This window comes from Hylobates moloch, unplaced genomic scaffold (assembly GCF_009828535.3).
Source record: "Hylobates moloch isolate HMO894 unplaced genomic scaffold, HMol_V3 SCAFFOLD_15, whole genome shotgun sequence".
NCBI classification, from domain to species: Eukaryota; Metazoa; Chordata; class Mammalia; order Primates; family Hylobatidae; genus Hylobates; species Hylobates moloch.
In genome coordinates, this window is record NW_026652290.1 from 2,059,642 (window position 1) to 2,079,784 (window position 20,143).

Sequence of the window (20,143 nt, forward strand, 5' to 3'; positions counted from 1 at the left end):
GCTGTCAGTGTATTGCCCCTCAAAGCCACCTCCTTGGTCTCCATGCCCTGCACCCTCCCCCTGCAAAAACAAATCAAAACAACCTTCCTCACCAGGCTCCCCATCCCCAGCGGGGCTGCTAGCTGCCATCCTTTCCTCTCCCCAGGGCCCTGCCCCTGGCTGAAGGAGGCAACGGAGTGGCAGTGGCAGTGACTGTGGGTGATGACCTCGCTGTCTGTCATCCCTGCCAGGGGCCACCACATCCTCCCTGAGGAAGACTGAGGGGTCCTACAGGGGCAGCTCTCCTCTCCCCCTCACCTGGGAGGCAAGAACCTCCTCTCCCCCTCACCTCTCCTCTCCCACCTCACCTGAGAGGCAAGAACCAGCCTCTCAGGGCCCAGAGTCTGGTCTGCCCTTGAATGTGAGTTCCTGAAGACAGAACAGTGGCAATGACCCTGGCCAACCCCAGCCCACTTGCAGAGGCAGGCTGGGCGGGACCACAGCTCCATTCCTTGTGCCTTGTAGACAGGTCACAATCAGAATTTCCTCATGGCCCCCAACTCAAGACTCGGGCCCCCTCTATCCCAAGCTTTGGCGTCAAATTTCCCAGGCTCAGGTCCTGGCTTCACTGCCAGCTATGAGTGACCTTGAGCGAGTTCTGTGAACCTCACTTTCCTTATTGGATAAATGATAACAGTTCCTGCCGCATAAATGAAACAGTGCGTAAAATACAGCAGCTGGCACGGTGCCTAGCACATAGTAAGCGCCCAATGCATGTTAGTGGTTATTAATCATACGATTAGTATCATCATTATATTAACATAAGCTTCCGTGCGAACCAAACTGTTCTTCTGAAGTTCACAAAGAAGCATTATCTTCGCTAGCTCTAGGTCTTGGGCTTCTTAACAGTGAGGCCCCCCACAGAGGGGCTACGGGAGCCTGAGGAACCAGCAGGGTTTGCTCTCTCGCCATTGTGCCTGTCTCAGAGGGGGCACCGTGCCCTACCCATCTAGTCTTGGCCCAGCACCTCTACTGTTTGCCCTTGCCCAGGACTGTCTGCACACACCCACACACAACCGCACACTTGGAGTGGGTGGGTACTCCCCAAGGTGACATCTACACCCCAGGGTGACAGTGGACAGCCACAGCTGTGGTGGCTACTTCCCTCGCTCCCACCACACCCCCACCGCCTCATTAGTTGCCTGGTCATGCTCCAGTCTCCAGGAGAGACTGGCAGCCGCCCTGAGCCTCAGTTGCAGGAGCAGCACCTCTCTGCTCCTGGCTGCTGCCCTCAGCCGCCCTGCAGCTCCAAGCAGCCGTTCCCCATCACTCAGGCTCCCCCAGCAGAGAGATTAGCATTCACACGGAGGAAGCCACCACAGCAGGGCAGCGCCTCCCATCTTGTCAAGGCGCTGAGGTCCATTCCGGAAGCAGAGCCAGCTGGGAGTGGCACTGTCCAGGTCGAGACCACCACTGGAGGTTGGGACACGGTTCTGGGCACAGAGAGGCAGTGGTGGTCTTCTCCAGTACAGGCTTACAGGGGGCTTCCCCACCCCAGCAATGCCACCCTCTGCCACCCTCTGATCTGTTGCAGAACTACCGGTCGCCCAGCTCTGTGTATGCGGAGAGACGGCAGGAAGGACCACGGAGTGAGGATGTGAGGAACTCTACCCGTCCTGAATCTACCACTGTTCAGTAACTTACAGTTCAAACCGGATTGTGCCAGCTGACATATATGGGACACTTACCCAACATGCTAAGCATCTTCCACGCGTTATCTAATCAACCCTCGCAACTCTAAGAGACAGATACCAGTAGGATCTCCATCCTACAGCTAAAAAAAACTGAGGCACAGAGGTGTTCAGAAACTTACCCAGGCCACAGAGGTAGGATGTGCTCGTGGAACAAGGTTCAAACCCAGGAGCTCTGACTCTGGACACCTGGCTCTTGGACTCTGTTATTTCACAGTAGCCAGCACCCCGGACCAGAAGGGACCCCACCCTTTGGCTCAGCTCTCCCTCTGTAGTTGCCCTTTATTTGCTCTCTCCCAAGCCCCTGAGCGCTCCTGCTCCCATTCCCAAGCAGCGGCTCTTTGCAAGGAAAGGGAGGAAAAAGGACTCAGCCCCCGTGGGGACAGTGTCATAGTCAGGATTTAATTCCCCCATTTAAAGGTCCACCCTTGCCCTGAGCTTCACACTAACCCCTGTGATGGGAGCCAGTGGGCCAAGGAAGGGGCACCCGGGTCCCAAGAGCCTTCTGTGGGGAGCTCTAGGCTGAGAGAGGTAACTTTCTGCAGCAGGAGCTGCAAATGTGCAGATTGTGCAGAGAGCCCAGGGGTGGGAGAGGCCCCGGGAATAAGAGGCGAGCGTGGGCTGGGTGTGCGGGGAAGGTGTAAACACAATCTGCTCCCACCAAAGCCAGCCTGCTCCCTGGGGGAGACAGCCCCCCACCCAGCCCACATGGCACCCCAGCTGCCCAGGCAACCTCCAAGCCCAGGCAGCCACAGCCCCGCTGGCCGCCAGCAGCCCCTTCCTCTCTCTTTCCCGCCCTTCCTCTGGATGGGATCCCTGGAGCAGCCACCACCTCCTGCGCAGGTTCTCAGAACAGTGCTGTGGAGGGGCGCTGCCCTGGGGAAGTGCGTCTGGGCCGTGAGCCAGCTCCATGACCTTGGCCTGACAATTCCTCAGACCAGTGGAAGGAGATGGGCAACTTGGAAATGGTAGCAAGGATGAGGTGACAGGAACATGGCAAATAGATTAGAGAATAAACGCAGATAGGATCGGGGAACACAGACTGGGTCCCGGGAACAGTGCCCTCTGGCCCTCAGCCTGACAGGCCTGTCACCAGGAAGGCTGATGCCTCCAAAGAGAGAGACAGGCTGACAGGAGCTGAGACAGGTGATCACGGGCTCACGGCCTGGGTCAGGCTGGCGCTCTGGCTTTGCCTCTGCAGGCTCCTTCCCTAGTGTGACTTTCCCCCTGCCTCTTGCCTGCCCTACTTTGAGAGGTTCCCACAGAACTGCCTTCGCACACACCCTAGCCAGGCTCCCCAAGGTACCAGCAGCCCCTCCCAAGCGGGGTGCGCCTCCTCCCCCACCCTGAGCGCCTCCCCAGCGGTTCCCTCTCTTCTGCGGTGTCCCTCACCCTTTCCCTTCCTTCCCTTCAGAGGCAGAGCGGCGGCTGAGGTGTTGCTGTCTAGAGAACTCCATCTCCTACTGCCTGGAAGTCAAGGGCACGGGCCAGCCAGGCGGACACATCGCCGCTGGGCTGGGAGGGGGGCTGGCTGGGGAGGAGAGACGCGTGTGCACAGAGGCACGGGGGGCTTTTGAAGACTAATAGCTGTGAGACATCAGGAGCAGCTGCCTGCAAGGTCTGCGCCTGGATCTGGGAACAGAAGCGGAAATCTGCTTTTATCTCTGCTCAGGATCACGCAGGATTGGAAAGAGAGAACTGGCAGAGCAGCTGGGGGCAAAGGAGGCAGCCGCTGGGACTGAGCATCAGCAAATTGATAAAAACAAGTGTCAGGCTTTTTCCTTCCCACACGCTACTGCCCGTTTGGAACACACACGCTTGCACACATACAGAAAACACATTCGGAGGACAAGCTGTCCGTTGCTCCCATCCAGCTGCAGGCAGACATGTCACAGATCCAACTGGCATTTCTTATTGATAATTTCAGCAGAGCAGCCAGTGACAGGATGAGCTCTGGGAACTGGGGAAAGGCAAACGACACAAAAGCGAGTGCCACTGTGGCAAACTGACACCAGCATCTCGGACCACAAGTGGAGGCTTAACAGAATAGCTCCTGGGCTGACAGGCAGTTGGCCAGGCCAGCAAACCACCCCCAACCCCTGCAAACTGTGTTAGGTGCCAAGGGGAGGCCGCCTGCCACGGTGGGTAGGAGCGTGGGCCCTGCAGCTCCAGCGTGAGCCTGGGAGCCTCCACTTCCTAGCTGGGTGATGTTGGGAAATTATTTAACCTCTCTCTGTGTTTCCCCATTTAGAAATTGTGGATAATAACATTACCAGGCTCTGTGGGTGACTGAAGATTAAATTACAGAATGAATGGAAGCCCTTGCTTAGTAAATGTGAGCTATCAGCCGTCCCTTGCTTCTGGGGTCTACTCACTCCTTACTTATTCCTGCCTCTTGCCTGGGCTGCTGGCTGCCCCGGAATTAGCCTGGCGGACCCAGCAAGTCCCTCATCCTAGGCTTTCTCAGGTTCAGCAGTCCCTCAAAGGAGCCTCAGGAACTCAGATGGAAGGAAGCCTGTCCGAGAGCAGCGAGAACGTCTGCTCTTCCTGCCAGGCCTGGCCAGGTCCTGCTCAGGAGCCCACACCCAGGGCCTGGGGGAAGGGGAGACTGGCAGGTCCCGGGCTGAGAGGGAGGCGTCTACCTTCTCTAGTGCTGCTTCCCCCCATTCTCCCTCTTGCTGCTGCTTCAGCTCCCACAGCTCCCTTCAGTTCCCACAGCATCCTCCTGGGCTAGGGGACGAACCAGGACCTGAGCTGAAACAGAAAACCAGAACAGATCAGCACTTCTCCCACACCTGGGGATGGGACTCGCACTTCAGAGTGGCTGTTCCAGAGCACCGCCTCTCCCTTGGACGTCCTCCGACACGGCCCTCATGCCCCAGCACGACCACCTCGCCATCCCCAAGCCTAGAAAATGTGGTCAAACCACACCTGGTTCTCTTCAAACTAACCCTTGCCCCAAGGCCTGGAACACAACAGGCTCAAGGTAGCAGCCAAAGGCCCAAGTCCATCCACCTACTTTGAACCTCCATCAGTGACCACAAGAGCTGAACACTGCCCGCTATCCTCCCACATGGCCGGGCCTTGCCTATTGCTTCCTGCCTGTTCCCAGCCTTGCCCTCTGCCCTCCCCAGCTCCCAGCCCTGCCCTACCTGCCTGAGCCAGCTGATCCCAGTCTCTGGGCCTGAGCCCCACCTGCAGAGGTGAGGGCTTACTTCAGAGGTTCTTTCTCCCTAAACAGAGGAAAGCACTGGGGTCAGGATTGAAGGGCATGACCTTCCCAGGGTTCTGACTCTCCTCTTCCTCCTCCTCCCATCCCTATCAATTCAGACCACCTAAGGAATCAGTTGGCATTTAGGACAGTGTGACTGGAGAGTAGAAATGTCACCCCCACCGCCAGCCCTCCAGGGCAGCCACCATCGGCAGGTGGTTCCTCGATGTCAGACCAATTTTTCCAGTTAACTGGGTCCCAAGGAGTTAATAGGCAACTGCTTCCTTCTGGCTAAGTCACGCCAGGCCAGGCCTGGCCAGATGGTCCTCAGATTTGGCCTTTTCTCTCCGGCCAGGAGGTCCAGGCCCATTTCATGTAGAAGAGACCCTGCCTGGAATCAGGGGCCTGAACGTCCCGCATTAGCCACAAATGAGATGGATGATCCGGAGCAAGCCGTCTAAATCTCCCTGTCCCTCAGTTTCCACAACCATTAACCAAAGATTAAAAACACATGTCCTGCCAATCCTCTGGGGTTACTGAGCCTTCCGAGGGACTTAATATATAAGAAACCTCTGGAGAAAACTAAAGCACAGGTCCCGAGCATGAAACAAGACAGCTGCCAGCATTTATGGAGCAATCACTCTGCACCCTCACCGAAACCTCACAACCACTCTGTTATTAATCCTAGTTTACATATAAACTGATTGCGCAAATTTCCCCCATAGTCTTTCCATTAGTCAGAGGGAAGCCAGGATTTAAATTCTCCCTGCCCGACTCCAGACCCGAGCTCAATAGCGTGGACCACCCAGCATTTGAGGGCCTCCTATCGGGGGAGGCCCAGGGGTGGTCATTGTAGCTGATTTAACTAGTGATATCAATCAGGCACTATTATGATGATGCCAGCTGGCCTATCCAGTTGAGGTGTCACAGAAATGCCTCCATTTCCTGTACAGGTCCAGGGCTTCCCATTGGGTCTTCTGATCATCAGAATCTCAGGACTCAGAATCCCAGGACTCAGAAGACAGGAGACAGAAAGACTGAAGTTCTTTCAGTTGCCAGTTTCAGCATATCTAAGGGACACATTGCCGGCAGGTCCCCACTCAGAAAGAGACACGGATGGTCACAGTACCCGCCACCTGAGTCTTCCCTGTGTGGAGACACCCTCCTGCCAGTGGGCCCTGACCCAAAGATGTCATCGGATCTTTTTTACTCTTTGTTTCACTGGGAGCAAAAAAGTCACTCTTCAGACAGGTCTCCCATGCTAGGTGAGTCCATAGGCACAGAAGGAACCCCTCATGCACAGGAACTTCATAAAGATTTGCTGATTTTTTCCAGTGTTTGGTTGGGATAGGCGCCCCTATCATCGAACGACACTGGTCACCCAGGGAAGGAAAAGTCTGGAAGTTCCCCCAACTTCACCCCCTAAAGACCACATGGCTGCAGCCTAGGGAAGAGTTAACTTTCTGGCCACTGGAGACAGCGTCCTGCCCGCAGGGTCTGCCCAGCCAATGGCACTCAATGCTGATGATGTCATGCTCCTCCCGCGCCTTCTATTGGGGACTGGACAGCGAATCCTGCTGGAGACTCAGGCAGCGGAGCTGAGGCGGGGCGGGGGCAGAGGAGGAGGAGGGGGAAGGGCAAGGAAAGGCGAGCAAAGCCACACAGAGCTACTTCTGCCTCATCCCTCCTTCCACTCCCCTGTGCCTTCCGACAGAAGGTGCCCCGGGGGACCGCCCCGTACTGGAGATGAGAGGCACAGCGGCTTTGGTCCAGAGGAGCGAGCTGAGGGCTCCCATTCCCAACCGCAGAAAACAGACATCCAGCCTGCCCAGCAGGCGGACAGGGAGCAGGGTGCCTAGTGCAAGGGCCAGGATACGGTGCACGCACACAGGCACACATGTGCACCCCCAGGCATGCACAGCCACAGCTTCCTTGGCAGCACCTTCCCTCCCCCAGCCCATACTCCTGCCTTACCTGCCTGAGGACTGAGGGTCCGCGTCCACGCTGCTGCCCCTAGCTGCCCCATCCACGTCGCTGGGCTCTCTGTGGGAGGCAAGAGTAGGCAGGAAGAGCTATGGCTGTGCCCAGCCCCTCCCTGTCCCTCCACAGGTCCCGGACGCATTGGGCTATGGGACTAGAGGCTGCAACTAGAGCCTTTGAAGCTCTAAGTCCCCACTGCGCTCTCTCAAGGGCTCCTCAAAATGCCCTCCTAGCCCCCCTAAAGGTTCAGGCAGCCCCTGCCCACCTTCGGCTTGGTGGCAGCCCAGCCCCATGGTTCCCCCCAGCCCGACCAACCGCCAGCCATAGCCCGGTCAGTTTCTCACGGTTGGACTCGGTTGGCAAATCGGCGGCGCCAGAGCATGGCCAGGGTGCTGAGCAGGAAAAGGGTGGTGCACATGGCGCAGCTGCCCCATCCCCTCCCAGACCCAGTCTGCAGAAGGCCACAGGCGAGGGGCCAAAATGGCCCCAGCCAGCTCTCTCAGGAGCCACTGCCGTCTGTCCTGCGGTTCCTGCTGGGGATGGATTAGGAGGCTCAAGCTGATTAGTGGGTCAGCGGCCCCGACCTTGTGAGGACTGATTAAGCTCACTGGGCCCACGTTCTCCCCTCCAGCGGTAGGGTCAAGGCGTGCACTGTGGCATTGAGCACGTATTCGGAGTCCCGATCTGATGAGACTGGGCCTTGCTTGCAAGGAGCTGCCAGTCTAAACAAATGTGCTGTCAAGTACAGTGACTGCAGTAGAGTGACCCAGGAGTTATTCAAGGCGCCTACAGGGCACTTTCAGAGCTGCAGGCATCAGGGCAACGTTTAAAGAGGAGCAACGGCATCTGAATTTGCAGTGCGCAAGGCAGGATGAGCCCTCAGACAGAAGACGCTGCCGAAGCTACTGACATGAAATCCTGGAGCATCTGCCAGTAACTGCAAGGTGAGTGGAGGTGAAGCAATGATGTCACCGTGGAAGCATCAGGAGAGGAGGAAGAAAGGGGAGGAATATTCGATAATGAAGCCAGAGAGACAGGGGAGACTCAACAGTGAAGGGCTGGCAGTTTTACCCTCTGGACAATCCTCTCCAAACTTTTCTGATTACACGCCCTCTTCAGTAAAAGGCAGAATTCAAGTGTGCACGCACAAAATAGACAGGTGCAGCCACTTACAAATTATATGCTAGACTACTGTACAGATTCATTCCTACACCATACGACTACATGACATTTGCAAAGGATGAGATGAAAAGAAATAGATATACGACTTCTCCTATTTTCTTTCCACATCCCAAGGGGACCTGTTGGGCAGCCACTTGGTCACACCAACTTTGAGAAACTGTTCAGTGTGTGTGTGGAGCATAGAGCCAGCCATGGCCACGCTGAGACATGGGTCTTGGAGTGGTGTGAGAACCTGAACCCACCCACTCCCCTCCACCCCTTCCAAGACCCCCAGGAGGCATCAGATTTTCCTTCCCTCAACAAGGGGGGAGACAGTGTCAGAGGCACTGCCCCAGGGTCCCCCAGGCACCTGAACTCTGAGCTCCCAAGAAGGGCCCAGGCTGCAGCTGAGGCTGGCCAGGGTGAGTTCTCCTTGCCTCCCCCGGACCTTAAAGTCGGATTTTAGGAATAAATACATGAACCATAGCGAAAGCGCAGAGCCAACCCTTAGCAATGCTTGGGCAATGGGACATCAAGTCTTGAGCGAGGACAAGGGTCGCCGGGAGCCTGAGTGACACCTCTTCCCGACACTGCCAGGCCCTGTCTGGCCTCAGGCTGTCCCCAGGACTGAGCAGCCGCTGCAGGGCAGGCACCATGGGATTCTTCCCCCACCTCTGGCCCAATCTCACACCGCCCTGGATAGGGCCCACCAGGAGGAAGGATTTGCCACCCCCAGGCCCGGAATCGGGCCCTTGGTGGCGGCTGAGATGTCCCCAGCGGCCTGCGCCTTCCTCAAGACTTTTTGTCTGCCAGGTCCTGTCTGCCCTATCCGGTGCCTCTCTGGACTTCCTCCGCCACCAGCTGGGCCAGAATTCAGGGCACCGCCTGGTTCTTGCCTGTCCGTGTCATTCATAAGCCACGGGGGACTTCTGGCCGCCGCCGCCGCGTTCGTGCACCGAGGGCATGGAGGTGCTGGGCGGGAGGAAAGGGGGCGCAGGCCTCTGGCGCCCGAGGTCGGAGGTGCGCTCAAGTTCCGACAGCCGGGGCGGTGGGCGGGCAGGGGGACGACCCCCGTGCTAACCCCCCAGAGCCTGGGCGTCTAGAGCTGTGGGAGTGGCGCGGCGGCCCCCAGCAGCTGGCTCGGGGGGTGGGGGGACGTGGGGAGAGGCCCGGGCGAGGGGAGCCCAGTTAGGTCCGCGGCGGCCGCCGGAGGGGCTCCAGTTCGCTCCCACGGGCGGGCTGGCGGTCGGCCTCGCCGCGAAAGCTCCAGAGTGTTGGACTTTGAGTCCGTTGCCCGCCGCGGGAAGGGTCCGCACGCGCACACCCGCGACGCCGCAAGCACTGGGACCCGGAACCCAGCGCTCCCGGCCCGCGCCCGCCCCGACGCACTCGTGTGCGGCCCGCGCCGCCCATTCCTCCCGGGACCCCCAGCGCCCCGGCCACACCTACCCGAGCCCCGCCCCGCGGTGCAACTCCGCCGTGGCCTGCGGGTGGGCGGGCGGCAGTCGCGTCGCCCCCACCCCGCGCAGCCTTCACCTTGCCGGCATTGGCTCACCCACACGGGGCCGGGGGTTTGGAGCGGATTTGTTTTTTTAAACATTTTCCAGCAGACCACATCCCCGCCCCCCGCACATATACCCTGCACACACGCACGCACACACACACACACCCGGCGCGCACACACACACGCTCCCTCCCTCCGCGCTCTACCCCTCGCCCGCCCGCCCGCCGCGCACGCAGCCGGCCCCGGCTCCCGGCGCCCCGCGCCCCGCGCCCCGCGCCCCGCCACCGCCGCCGCCGAGCAAAGCCGGGCTGGGCTTGGAGCTGCCCATGGAGAAAGTACCGGGCGAGATGGAGATCGAGCGCAGGGAGCGGAGCGAGGAGCTGTCCGCGGCGGAGAGGGAGGCGGTGCAGGCTCTGTGGGCCCGGCTCTATGCCAACTGCGAGGACGTGGGGGCGGCCATCCTGGTGAGGTAGGTGTCGCCCGGCCCGGCCGGGCCCTGGGCAGGGAGGGCGGCAGCGGCTCCGGGCAGAGGCGGGCTGGGCCCGGGTCCGAGCTCCAGCGCCACCTCCCCAGCCGCGAATGGGGCCGGTCCGAGGTCGGCGGGGCAGGAGGCGAGGGGCGCCTTGGGGTGAACCAAGCCTGGGTCGAGCCTTCCCTGGCTCCGGCGCGGTGCTCACCAGGATCTAGGAACCAGAGGCAGGAGAGCACCTCGGTCCCCCTCCTCTCCCCGGCCTCAGAACTCCTTGCTCGGCCAGCGACCCCAGACACCCAGCCAAGCTATCAGACACACACATTTTTCTGGCATTTCAAAGGGAGTAGCAGGGGCTCCCCATTTTAGAGATGGGAAAACCGAGGCTCAGCCAAGAAGGGGGACAAAGAGGAGCAGACCCCTGTCTCCAGCTCAGCCGCTTGCTGGATTCAAAGGCTCTTGGAAGAACAGAGAGCAAAGAGCAGAGGTTGAGAAAGAGGAGAGCGCGGGGGGGGGGGGCAGTGTTCCCAGCTGCCCCTTTCCTGCTGGAGGGCAGGGGCCAGCAGAAGCGCCCAGGGCAGGCACAGGTGAGTGGAGAAGCAAACAGTCCCCTAGGATACAACCCCTGCTGAGTTTGGAGGGTGAGGGGAAGAAGAGAGAAGCTTCAGGAGACAGGGCCTAACCCTAAAACCTCCCACCTAAGGAGGAAATGCAGTGGCTTGGGCTTAGGGGTCATTCAGGCACTACATGCCCCCAAGAGACCCACAAACACAGAGCGCCCCGTTCTTCATACACCTAGGCTTAGAGCACACACACCATCCTCATAGAGGTGATGTGTCCAAGCCTCGAAAGCTAGTCACTGACTCTAGCTACAAATCCATGCTGTCTTCCCACACGTGCTGGTCCCTGGGGGTGCAGGCAGAGGAGCCCCAGACCATGCTCACCCTCAAGCCCCTCTTCTTGGCAGAGGAAAGCGGCCAAATCTAGGACAGAGCAGGGCAGCCTTGTCATGTGCAGACGGGGTGAAGCCTCGCTCCGGAAGGGCAGCTTTAGTGCATCCCTGACTCCCAGGCCTGTTCCAACTCCAGCTTCTTCTCCCTGTGGCCTCTCCCAAGCCTGGGACCTACCCAGCTCCACCATGATATGCCCTGATTCCAACTCAGAAGCAGATTTTGGAGGAAAAAGAGCAGGAAGCACTTCTAAGGAGTTAGAGGAGCACTCCTGAGGATGGGGCAGCTATCTCAGCAGCGCCCAGGCCCAGAAAGACAGCCGGGAGTGGCAGGAAGCTAAGAGGGACATTGGGATACTAGGGCCTCAGACGCTCAGAACCACCAATCTCCACGGGTGCTGGCACCCGCACAAGCACACAGTGGGTAGCAGAGCTGCAGACGTGCCAGACTGCATCCTCGGAGGGTGCCGTCAGCCGTGTGTCAGCACCTGCAGCCCACCGGCCTTGCATGCATCTGGCACACTCATGGGTCACCATGAAGAAGCAAGGCAGGGTCCTCAGGACCTTGGAGGTTTTGTGTCCCAACCCCTGCCATGTACCTGTGTGGATACGTGGAGGAAGTGCTCACCATCCACATCTCGGGACACCATCGAACCTCCCCAGGAAGGAGACCAGGGCAGGGCAGATGCCAAGGGAGAAATGAAACACCACGGCCAGGGCCATGTCTGGGCAGTCCGAGTTTTCAGCAGGGATTTCTTTCTCTCTCTACACCCCTCTTCCAGTTCCCCACTCCTGTCTCTTAGAGGGGCCTGGGCCTGGGCTGGGGGAGGTCATTACCAGTGCGCTCAGCGCCCAGAGTAACCCCTCACCACTCCGACTCCACTTCTGTGTGGACTAGAGCCCAGCCCCAGGACAGCCTGGCCCCGCTTTGTCTCAGCCACTCCCTGCCAGCCCAGGTCCCACACGGCCTTGCTTTCCTTTTTCTCTCCTCCTGTCTCTGTCCAGGGCCTGGTCAGTGGGGGAAGGGGAGGAAAGGGGGATAAGGGCTCCTGAAGGTCCCTCCTCGGATCCTGGGCCCGTCAGTCTTGACACAGCGCCCTGCCTTCCCACATACAACATACACATCCTCGAGGTCAAGGCCCCAGCTGCAGCCCTCTGGCCGGCACCCTCACCTCTGCCCTCCCCACTGCGCCAGGCCAGCACCCTCAGCCCTTATGAGCCTGCAGGGCAGGAAGGAGGCAGCTGCACTTCCACACCCCCAACCTGGAGAAGTTGCCACGTTGGTGGGGGTGGAGGAGGCGTTGCTTTGGGAGCCTGAGGCAGACCCCACACTTCCATTCCCTGCCAGGGAGGAGACCAAGAGGGAACACCCACCCTCCCTCCTGGTTGTAACTCTGACACCTTCCTCCTCACACTCAGACAGGCCTATTTCAGGCTCTCTTGGAAGCCCAGATGCCTCTGGGAGCTGAGAAACCCCCAGGGCTGGCTGTGGAGGCTCCTCCCTGGCAGCACAGGCTGAGACCAGGAGGGTCTCAGGTGGAAAAACCGCAGAGCCAGGAGCAAGGAGCCAGGCACATGGGCCCCAGGGGCCACAGAACCGTGGAGGGTCTGGGTGGGGGCTCCCTGAGACTGTCATTCCTCAGGGCCACAACCCGGTGGTGGGTGTTGAGGCAGGAGACACCTGGTTACCAGGCCACGATCCCCTGGCACAGCTGTCTCTCCAGGCAGTGTAGGGAAACTGTCAAAGCGGGCCTGCCTGGGCCCCTTCCTGGTGTTGCCATCTTCTTTGTTGGGCAATCTTGGACATCAATTCCTAACAGTGCCTACCTCAGGAGAGAATTGCAAGGATTCGTGAGATCATACAGTAAGTGCTCAACAAATGTTCCCTGTTGTTTCCTCATCAGTAAAATAGAGGTAATACCCGCTTAGCTGTGGCAATTAAATACAATAACAGGCCGGGCACAGTGGCTCACACCTGTAATCCCGGCACTTTGTGAGGCCGAGGCAGGCAGATCACCGGAGGTCAGGAGTTCGACACCAGCCTGGCCAGCATGGCGAAACCCCGTCTCTACTAAAAACACAAAAATTAGCCGGATGTGGTGGTGGGCACCTGTAATCCCAGCTAACTTGGGAGGCTGAGGCAGGAGAATCCCTTGAACCCAGGAGGCAGAGGTTGCAGTGAGCCAAGATTGCGCCACTGCACTCCAGCCTGGGCAACAGAGTAAGATTCTGTCTCAAAAAAAAAAAAAAAAAAAGAAAGAAAGAAAAGAAAAAAGGTACAATAACTTTGTAACACATCAGGCAAATATATATATCATTGTTATTATTTTGTGTCAGGGTCTTGCTGTCACCCAAGCTGGAGTGCGGTGGCGCCATCATGGCTCGCTGCGGCCTCCAATCCTGGGCTCATGATGCGATCAGATCTTCCTGCTGCAGCCTCCCAAGTAGCTAGGACTACAGACGGGCACCACCACACCCAGCCAATTTTTTTCTTTTTTTCTGGAGACAGGCTCTCACTATGTTGCCCAGGCTGGTCTCGAACTCCTGGTCTCAAGTGATCTTCCTGCCTTGGCCTCCCAAAGTTCTGGGATTACAGGCGTGAGCCACCACACCTGGCCTTTTATTATTATTATTATTATCATTATTTCTTTTGATTCACGGTCTCACTCCGTCACCCAGGCTGGAGTGCAATGGCACAATCTTGACTCCCTGCAGCCTTGACCTCCCGGGTTCAAGTGATCTTCCCACTTTAGGCTCCTGAGTAGCTGGAATCAAAGGTGTGTGCCACCACACCTGGCTAATTTTTTGTATTTTGTAGAGACAGGGTTTGCCACATTGCCCAGGCTGATCTCAAATGCCTGAGCTCAAGCAATCCACCCGCCTCAGCCTCGTAAAGTGCTAGGATTACAGGCATGAGCCACCGTGCCCGGCCATATCATTATTTTTTATTGCAACTGTAAAACCTCCAAAGTCTGAGATGCTTGTTTAAGTCCAAATTGGGTTTTTCACATTTGTCCCTCATTACAGTGCTTCTCCAGAAAATTCAATGTATTTTCAGACCCATCGCCTCACGTGTCCTCACCCGTGTATCCATGAAGCAGTGAGCGGGGGCCCTCCTCTCGCTCTTCTGCAAACAGGGAGCTTGTGAATCGGTTTGCCCAAGGTCACAGTTGGCCTCTGAGAGGGGCCCTCCTGAGTCTCCACACAGACTGTGCCCTGGTCACTATGCAAACTTCCCCCGCCAATAGCAGCTCCACCACCAGCAGGGATGACCTGGCCAGATGCCCTCTCCGCATCTCTTCCAGCCTTCACATTTGAGACTCGACTCCTGACCAAAGGGCTGCTTCCGCAAATTATCAGCTCTCTCTGATCACAAAGGGGACACACGAAGGGGCAGAACAACCTGGAAGAACAGGTCTAGGACGCTCCATACATTTTCTGGGGATTCACTTAAGTTATTTAAGTTCTGATTGAGTCCATGCCCATGTCTCACATGACATCCAGCCCCGACAGGGAGGGGAGGTGCAAAAGTCATTGTCGGCCGGGCGCGGTGGCTCACACCTGTAATCCCAGCACTTTGAGAGGCTGAGGCAGGCGGATCACCTGAAGTCAGGAATTCGAAACCAGCCTGGCCAACATGGTGAAACCCCATCTCTACTAAAAATACAAAAAATTAGCAAGCTGGGCGTGATGACGGATGCCTGTAGTCCCAGCTACTCAGGAAGCTGAGGCAACAGAATCACTTGAACCCAGGAGGCAGAGGTTGCAGTGAGCCAAGATTGCACCACCACACTCCAGCCTGGACGACAGAGTGAGACTCCATCTCAAAAAAAAAAAAAAAAAGGCCACTGTCATTTTCCACACTGCAGGTCCCCAGCTAGGGCAGGGGGTCAGAGGGTGCATGAGAGCCTTGGGATCCAGTCTGACACGCTGGAAGGAGGGCAGGGAAGGTCACCTGAGTGGTGCCAATGGCCTCGGGGGCAAAGCATTTCCCCTGGGCCAGCCTGCTCCAGGTAAGGCATGTCTGACACAGGAAAAGTGTAGTAGAAAGGAATGTGGCTCACCTGAGGAACATTTTCCCAACAGTAAGTAAAGCCACTGAGCCAGGACAGGGATGATGCGAGTATAGTGGGGAATGTGGACATGAATTTGAAGAAGTGGGTGGGGAACGGTTCAGAAGAAGTCTGGAATGCCCGGTTAAGGAGTTTCACTTTGGCAGACAATAGGGAGCCATTGAATGTTTTTGAGCATGAGCATGACTTCATGAAAGCAGTATTTTGGGAGAGTCAGAACAATTTCAGTCCAACTGGAGAGGACTTAATTTCAGATCAACTCATGATTCCAGAACCTGAGCTCTTACCCTCTCGGCTATGACTAGAGCAGGCCTTGAAGGGGGTGTAGAGTTTGGGAAGGAAGCAAGAAGCGGGGAAGACAGAGGCCTGGGAGACGAAGCTGCCAGCCTGACGAAGCCGTCAGCCTGAGCAAGCCTGGCAGATAGACATGGCCAGACTTGGTAGGGGTGAGCCGGCTTGGCCAGAGCGAGGAGGGTCTATGCTGAGGTCTACGGATGGTAGTGAATACAGTGATGATGTGGGGGTGGGGGGCACTGGGGTCCACTTCTTCAGCCCCCACTATCCTGGCAGCTTCAGGGTGGGCCCGAGGCAGCCTCCAGCTTCAGCGACCACCCCTGTTCCTCTTGCCAGGTTCTTTGTGAACTTCCCCTCGGCCAAGCAGTACTTCAGCCAGTTCAAGCACATGGAGGATCCCCTGGAGATGGAGCGGAGCCCCCAGCTGCGGAAGCACGCCTGCCGAGTCATGGGGGCCCTCAACACTGTCGTGGAGAACCTGCACGACCCCGACAAGGTGTCCTCCGTGCTCGCCCTTGTGGGGAAAGCCCACGCCCTCAAGCATAAGGTGGAGCCCGTGTACTTCAAGGTATGCGCCCTGATCTGCTGCAGAGCCCCCACCGCCCACGCGTCATGGCCACCTGCAGCTCACAGGCTCTGGGAGGGCTCCCTGGGGCAGCAGAGGTGATGCCCGGAGTGGCTGCGAGAGGGAGGAGCAGTGCCCGGCAGCAGGATGGAGGGGCTGGGTCCAGGGCAACCCTTGTCCTGAGAGCACTGGGTTCCCAAAGCTGCCAGACTGTTGCGTTAGGAATGATCCTCTTGGCCACACATGGGGCGGAGGGGCCTGGGGGTTGCGGGACGCAGGGCGCCCGGGTGTTCACTCCCCCTTCCTTCCTCTCTTTGCCCCCAGATCCTCTCCGGGGTCATTCTGGAGGTGGTCGCCGAGGAATTTGCCAATGACTTCCCACCTGAGACGCAGAGAGCCTGGGCCAAGCTGCGTGGCCTCATCTACAGCCATGTGACCGCTGCCTACAAGGAAGTGGGCTGGGTGCAGCAGGTCCCCAACGCCACCACGTGAGGAGGCGGGTGAGGGTGGGCTGGGCAGCCTCCCCGCCATGTCCTCTGCTGTCCCCGAGGTCTCCCATCTCTCCTGGGGCCCTGGGGCTGACCACCTGGGCAGGCACACTTGAGGCAGGCCAACCCTGGGGTCTGACATGTAAGAACAGGCATAATAGGAAAAGGCCTTCAAGATGGCTCCCCTGTGACTTCAGGCTGCGCAGAGCCATAAGCCCTGAGCAAAATTCCTCCCAAAGAGCCTTCCCCTCTCCTAGAGCCAGGGAGAGCTCAGAGCACCCAAAGCCACAGCTGCCCAGGCAGAGAGGCGCCAGAGGCTCCTGGCGGGAAGGTCCGATCATCAGGCTCAGGGGCAGCCCAGGTCAGCCCAGCCACTTCCTCCCTGGGTGCCAATCACAAGGGGCTGTTTTTTCATCTCATGCCGACCGGTGCAGCTAAATGCCCTCTGCCTCAATAGGGCTAGAGCCAGGAGGATCACGAGGACACATACACACACACACACACACACACACCCCAGCCCACGAGGGTGCTACATGGGTGTCACTCACACGCACACAAGCAGGGGGATGTTTACTTCCAGGCTGACCTGGAGGCTGGGCTTCCAGTTCTGGGCCCAGGAGGTGGCTCAAGGAGGGTGGCCGGCCTCTGTGACTCCTGCTGACTCGGAGCATGAGGGGAGGGCTGGCCCCGAGACGTGGCGGTTGGGAACACTTGGCCTCCCTGGGCCCCCAAGGGGAGGCTGACTCTGGGAGCTGAATGGAGAGGCGGAGGCAGGGCTGGAGTAGGAAGGAGCGAGAGGAGCGGAGGCGGGAATGGGAAGCAGGGGTCAGCCAGCAGCCCGGGACACGTGTGGTAGAGAAACATTCCCAGCAGTTTCCCATGGAAAAGGCGGCGTCTCCCGCCGGGCTCCGCACGGGCCCCCAAGACTGCCGGCCCTCCTGTTCACAGGCACAGCTCCTGGAGGAGGTCCCCTGAGGGCAGCTGGGGACGCCAGGCCTCCTGCCCTTCCTGCTGCTGACCACACTGGCCCCGGGCTGGCTCCTGCTCCCCTCACCCCTCTCCCGTCAGCACCACCCCAAGAGAGTGGAGTCCTCGGGAACTGCTGGCTGGAGCCAAGCCAACTCCAGATGTGCACAGCTGGGCCCCGGCCTGCCTGAGACCTGGAAGTCAATGGGAAACAAGCAGACGTTGGCCCACCAGAGGAGGGCACTGGCAGAGTGTGGAGAGCTGTGGTTGCCCCATCACCCCCCACCAGCTGTCACCCAGAGGGTCCAGGGAAAAGACAGGGGAAGAGGAGGGGAGGGGGCTTGCTTGCCTTCCCACCCCTCTCCCCAGGCAGGCTCTGCTGCCAAAGATGAGTTTGTTTACAGCCAGGACACAAGACTTCCTGCTTCCAGAGAAAAGGGCTTTTTTATAAGGGCCAAGAGGGACTGGAAAGAGCTGGCCGGGCGCGAGCCCCAGTGAATCAGAAACACATGGCCCAAGTTCCCCAGCACGCTGCCCGTCCTGCCCTCCCCACCCTGCCGTAGGGACTGAGATCTCTCCAAACCCCAAACATTTTGAAACGGCCGAAGTCTCCTCCTCCGCCCACGTCTGCTCCTTGTGGACTGAATGGAGATGGGCTACCGTGGAAACTGGCACCCCATGAGGGTTAGCGCCCAGCTGTCAAGTGGTGGGGTGGTCCCCTCATCCCTTTACATCCTCTAGCCCACCCCTAGTGTTCCTGGCCTGAGCCTGCAGAGCCTCCCTGCTGCCAGGGTCCCCATGGGCTTGAGGGTAGGATGGAGTTACAGAGCAGAGTCCTAGAAGGCCCTCGCCCAACTTCTCTTATCAGGGAAGCAGGGGTGGGCCAGGCGCCACTGTTTATTGAGCCGTCTCTGCTCCAGGGTGTGCGACTTTGCGTGGGTGGGGGCGGGGAGGGGTGCGCAATGATTGCAGCGGGGGCTGTGTGTACCGAGAATACCAGAATACAGATGGGTGGCCTGAGGAGGGACGAGACAGGCCCGACAGAATGCGCCACGTTTCAGAATTAATGGAAAAAGAGCTCATATTGGTATCGTGCTTTGCAGTTTGTGAAACACTTTTTTACCCAGTTTATGTCACAAGACAGACATTATTCACATTTTAGAGAAAAAGATCCGGAGCTCCCACGGACCAGTAGACTTGCCTGAGATCCCACAGCAGGCTCGTAGCAGGACGGAGACTAGAACTTGGGTCGCACGGTTGCTTTCAACTGCACTGTGCCGGGCATCTTGGCAGGAAGTGAGCCTCACCAGCCCCAGGTCTTCCCCCTCTCCCCCGAGGGTCCTTCCCTGCCTCTGGTAACATATGTCCTTCCCTTCCTATCTCATCCACAGCCCACCGGCCACACTGCCCTCTTCGGGGCCGTAGGACCCCTCCCTCCACCCCCCTCCCTGGCAGCACCTTGAGCAGAAGGCCGAGTTCCGAAGACCCTCCTTGACGCTCCATTTCTGGGTGCCGAGGAAGCTGGAGGAATGAATCCCCGACTCAACTTCCCCCAAGGAGGCCTCTGTGGGGGCCACGGTCCCCCCCTGGAGCTGCCGGGAGGCGGCGCTGGCTGCCTGGATGCTGACCCCAGCGCGGCGGGCAGGGTGGGGGACCCGTCCTCCTCGCAGAGCGGGGCCCACTCTTCTTAGCTTTTCTACTCACTGTTGGAGAGAGACCTAGCTGAGCGGCTGGCAGGAAGCGGGACCGGTCTAGGAGTCCCTTAGGGAATAAACCAGCCCCGTTTCTATCAGCCCGGCCAGCATGCAGGTCTCCACATCACCATCTAGAGTATCCCGCACACATCTACCATATATACAGATATATTCTATATACGAGCTATATATAAATATATATACACATATATATACACACATACATATCTAGAATGCGTATCTGCCGGGCCCAGAAGCCTCGGTTTGGCCCACCTGTGAGTGGGGCAGGGAGGGGTTCCGGTTGTGCAGAGAACAGAGTGTTCTGGCAGCGCAGAGGACCTGGGCCTGGAGGGGCAGGGCTGGGGCAACCCGGCTTGGCAGCAAAGCCCAGCCCCTTCTCAGACCAGCTCCCCACATTCCTGAATCCCACTTCCAGGCAGAAAGGAGTGGGCTCCCCTACTCCCTCAGAGGAACTGACTCACTGACTGCCCTAGAATGGGCAGGGGCAGAGTGAAGTTCTGGATGGGGTGATTGCACTGGGGGAGGGGCCTCAGTCCAGAAACCTCGACCGCCAGCCCCACCTGCCTTGGCCACCAGGGCAGCCCCGGGGTATCCGGGCTACTGGGCAGCAGGTCAGCGGGACCACATGCCTGGGTCTCACCCTCAGCTCCGAGGGCCGAGGGCTTTCCCCACCCCACCCTCCTCCTGGCCGGCAGTCGGCCCCGTCTATTCATCTGCGTCAGGCTTGCCAGGGGGGCCCCCCATGTGTGCCCCTTGGTCACGTGTATCGTCTTCAAGGATGTTTTGCTGCTGTGGCTACTATGCCTGTGTCCCCTCCTGGCCCATCCTCATCTTCATCTGTGTAACTGCCTGTCCTCCTTTTCTAGTTTCTGATGTTTGTAACCAGACCCAGCTGTGTCATTAAACAGACCCGTTCTTGCTGTACCCGTGCACACTTGTGCAGTCTCTTCCTGCCACCTGCCCTCACCTCTGTCCCCCATCCCTGGTTCCGGGCTCAGGCCTTTTTCTTGAAAGTCCTCCCCTGACCTCCCACACCAA

The 20,143-nt window shown here is 58.6% G+C and overlaps 2 protein-coding genes and 1 long non-coding RNA gene across 6 annotated transcripts in view; 2 read left to right on the forward strand and 1 right to left on the reverse strand.

Moving 5' to 3' along the window:
• LOC131381407 (uncharacterized) overlaps positions 1-3,888 on the forward strand; it is a 7,503-nt gene extending 3,615 nt beyond the window's left edge. The window contains exons 2-3 of the long non-coding RNA XR_009210154.1: positions 1,574-1,865; positions 3,145-3,888. This is a non-coding gene — a long non-coding RNA (uncharacterized LOC131381407). The remainder of the gene's footprint in view (positions 1-1,573; positions 1,866-3,144) is intronic.
• PRCD (photoreceptor disc component) overlaps positions 1-10,012 on the reverse strand; it is a 16,356-nt gene extending 6,344 nt beyond the window's left edge. Inside the window, exons 1-4 of one of the 2 annotated variants that reach the window (XM_058429173.1) lie at positions 7,266-7,668; positions 6,916-6,984; positions 4,883-4,963; positions 4,373-4,484 (exon numbers count right to left, since the gene is read on the reverse strand). In XM_058429173.1, the coding sequence (XP_058285156.1) occupies positions 4,942-4,963; positions 6,916-6,984; positions 7,266-7,339 (165 nt within the window). In that variant the 5' untranslated portion in view covers positions 7,340-7,668 and the 3' untranslated portion in view covers positions 4,373-4,484; positions 4,883-4,941. Of the gene's footprint in view, positions 1-4,372; positions 4,485-4,882; positions 4,964-6,915; positions 6,985-7,265; positions 7,669-9,925 lie in introns of those variants that run through there. The other variant, XR_004252190.2, reaches the window with a different exon arrangement.
• Positions 9,249-20,047, forward strand: CYGB (cytoglobin). Of its 3 annotated transcripts, XR_009210153.1 has the most exons (5): positions 9,249-10,055; positions 15,708-15,939; positions 16,261-16,424; positions 18,553-18,686; positions 18,782-20,047. XR_009210153.1 is itself a non-coding variant. In XM_032176916.2 (4 exons), the coding sequence occupies exons 1-3, from the start codon at positions 9,913-9,915 to the stop codon at positions 16,426-16,428; spliced, it is 543 nt and encodes a 180-aa protein (XP_032032807.1). In that variant the 5' UTR covers positions 9,249-9,912; the 3' UTR covers positions 16,429-16,436; positions 18,782-20,047. The 3 variants fall into 3 exon arrangements, 2 of the variants coding, with proteins under 2 accessions (XP_032032807.1, XP_032032806.1); XM_032176916.2 differs by lacking the exon at positions 18,553-18,686 and having other exon boundaries at positions 16,261-16,436; XM_032176915.2 differs by lacking the exon at positions 18,553-18,686.
• Positions 20,048-20,143: the final 96 nt, after the last annotated feature.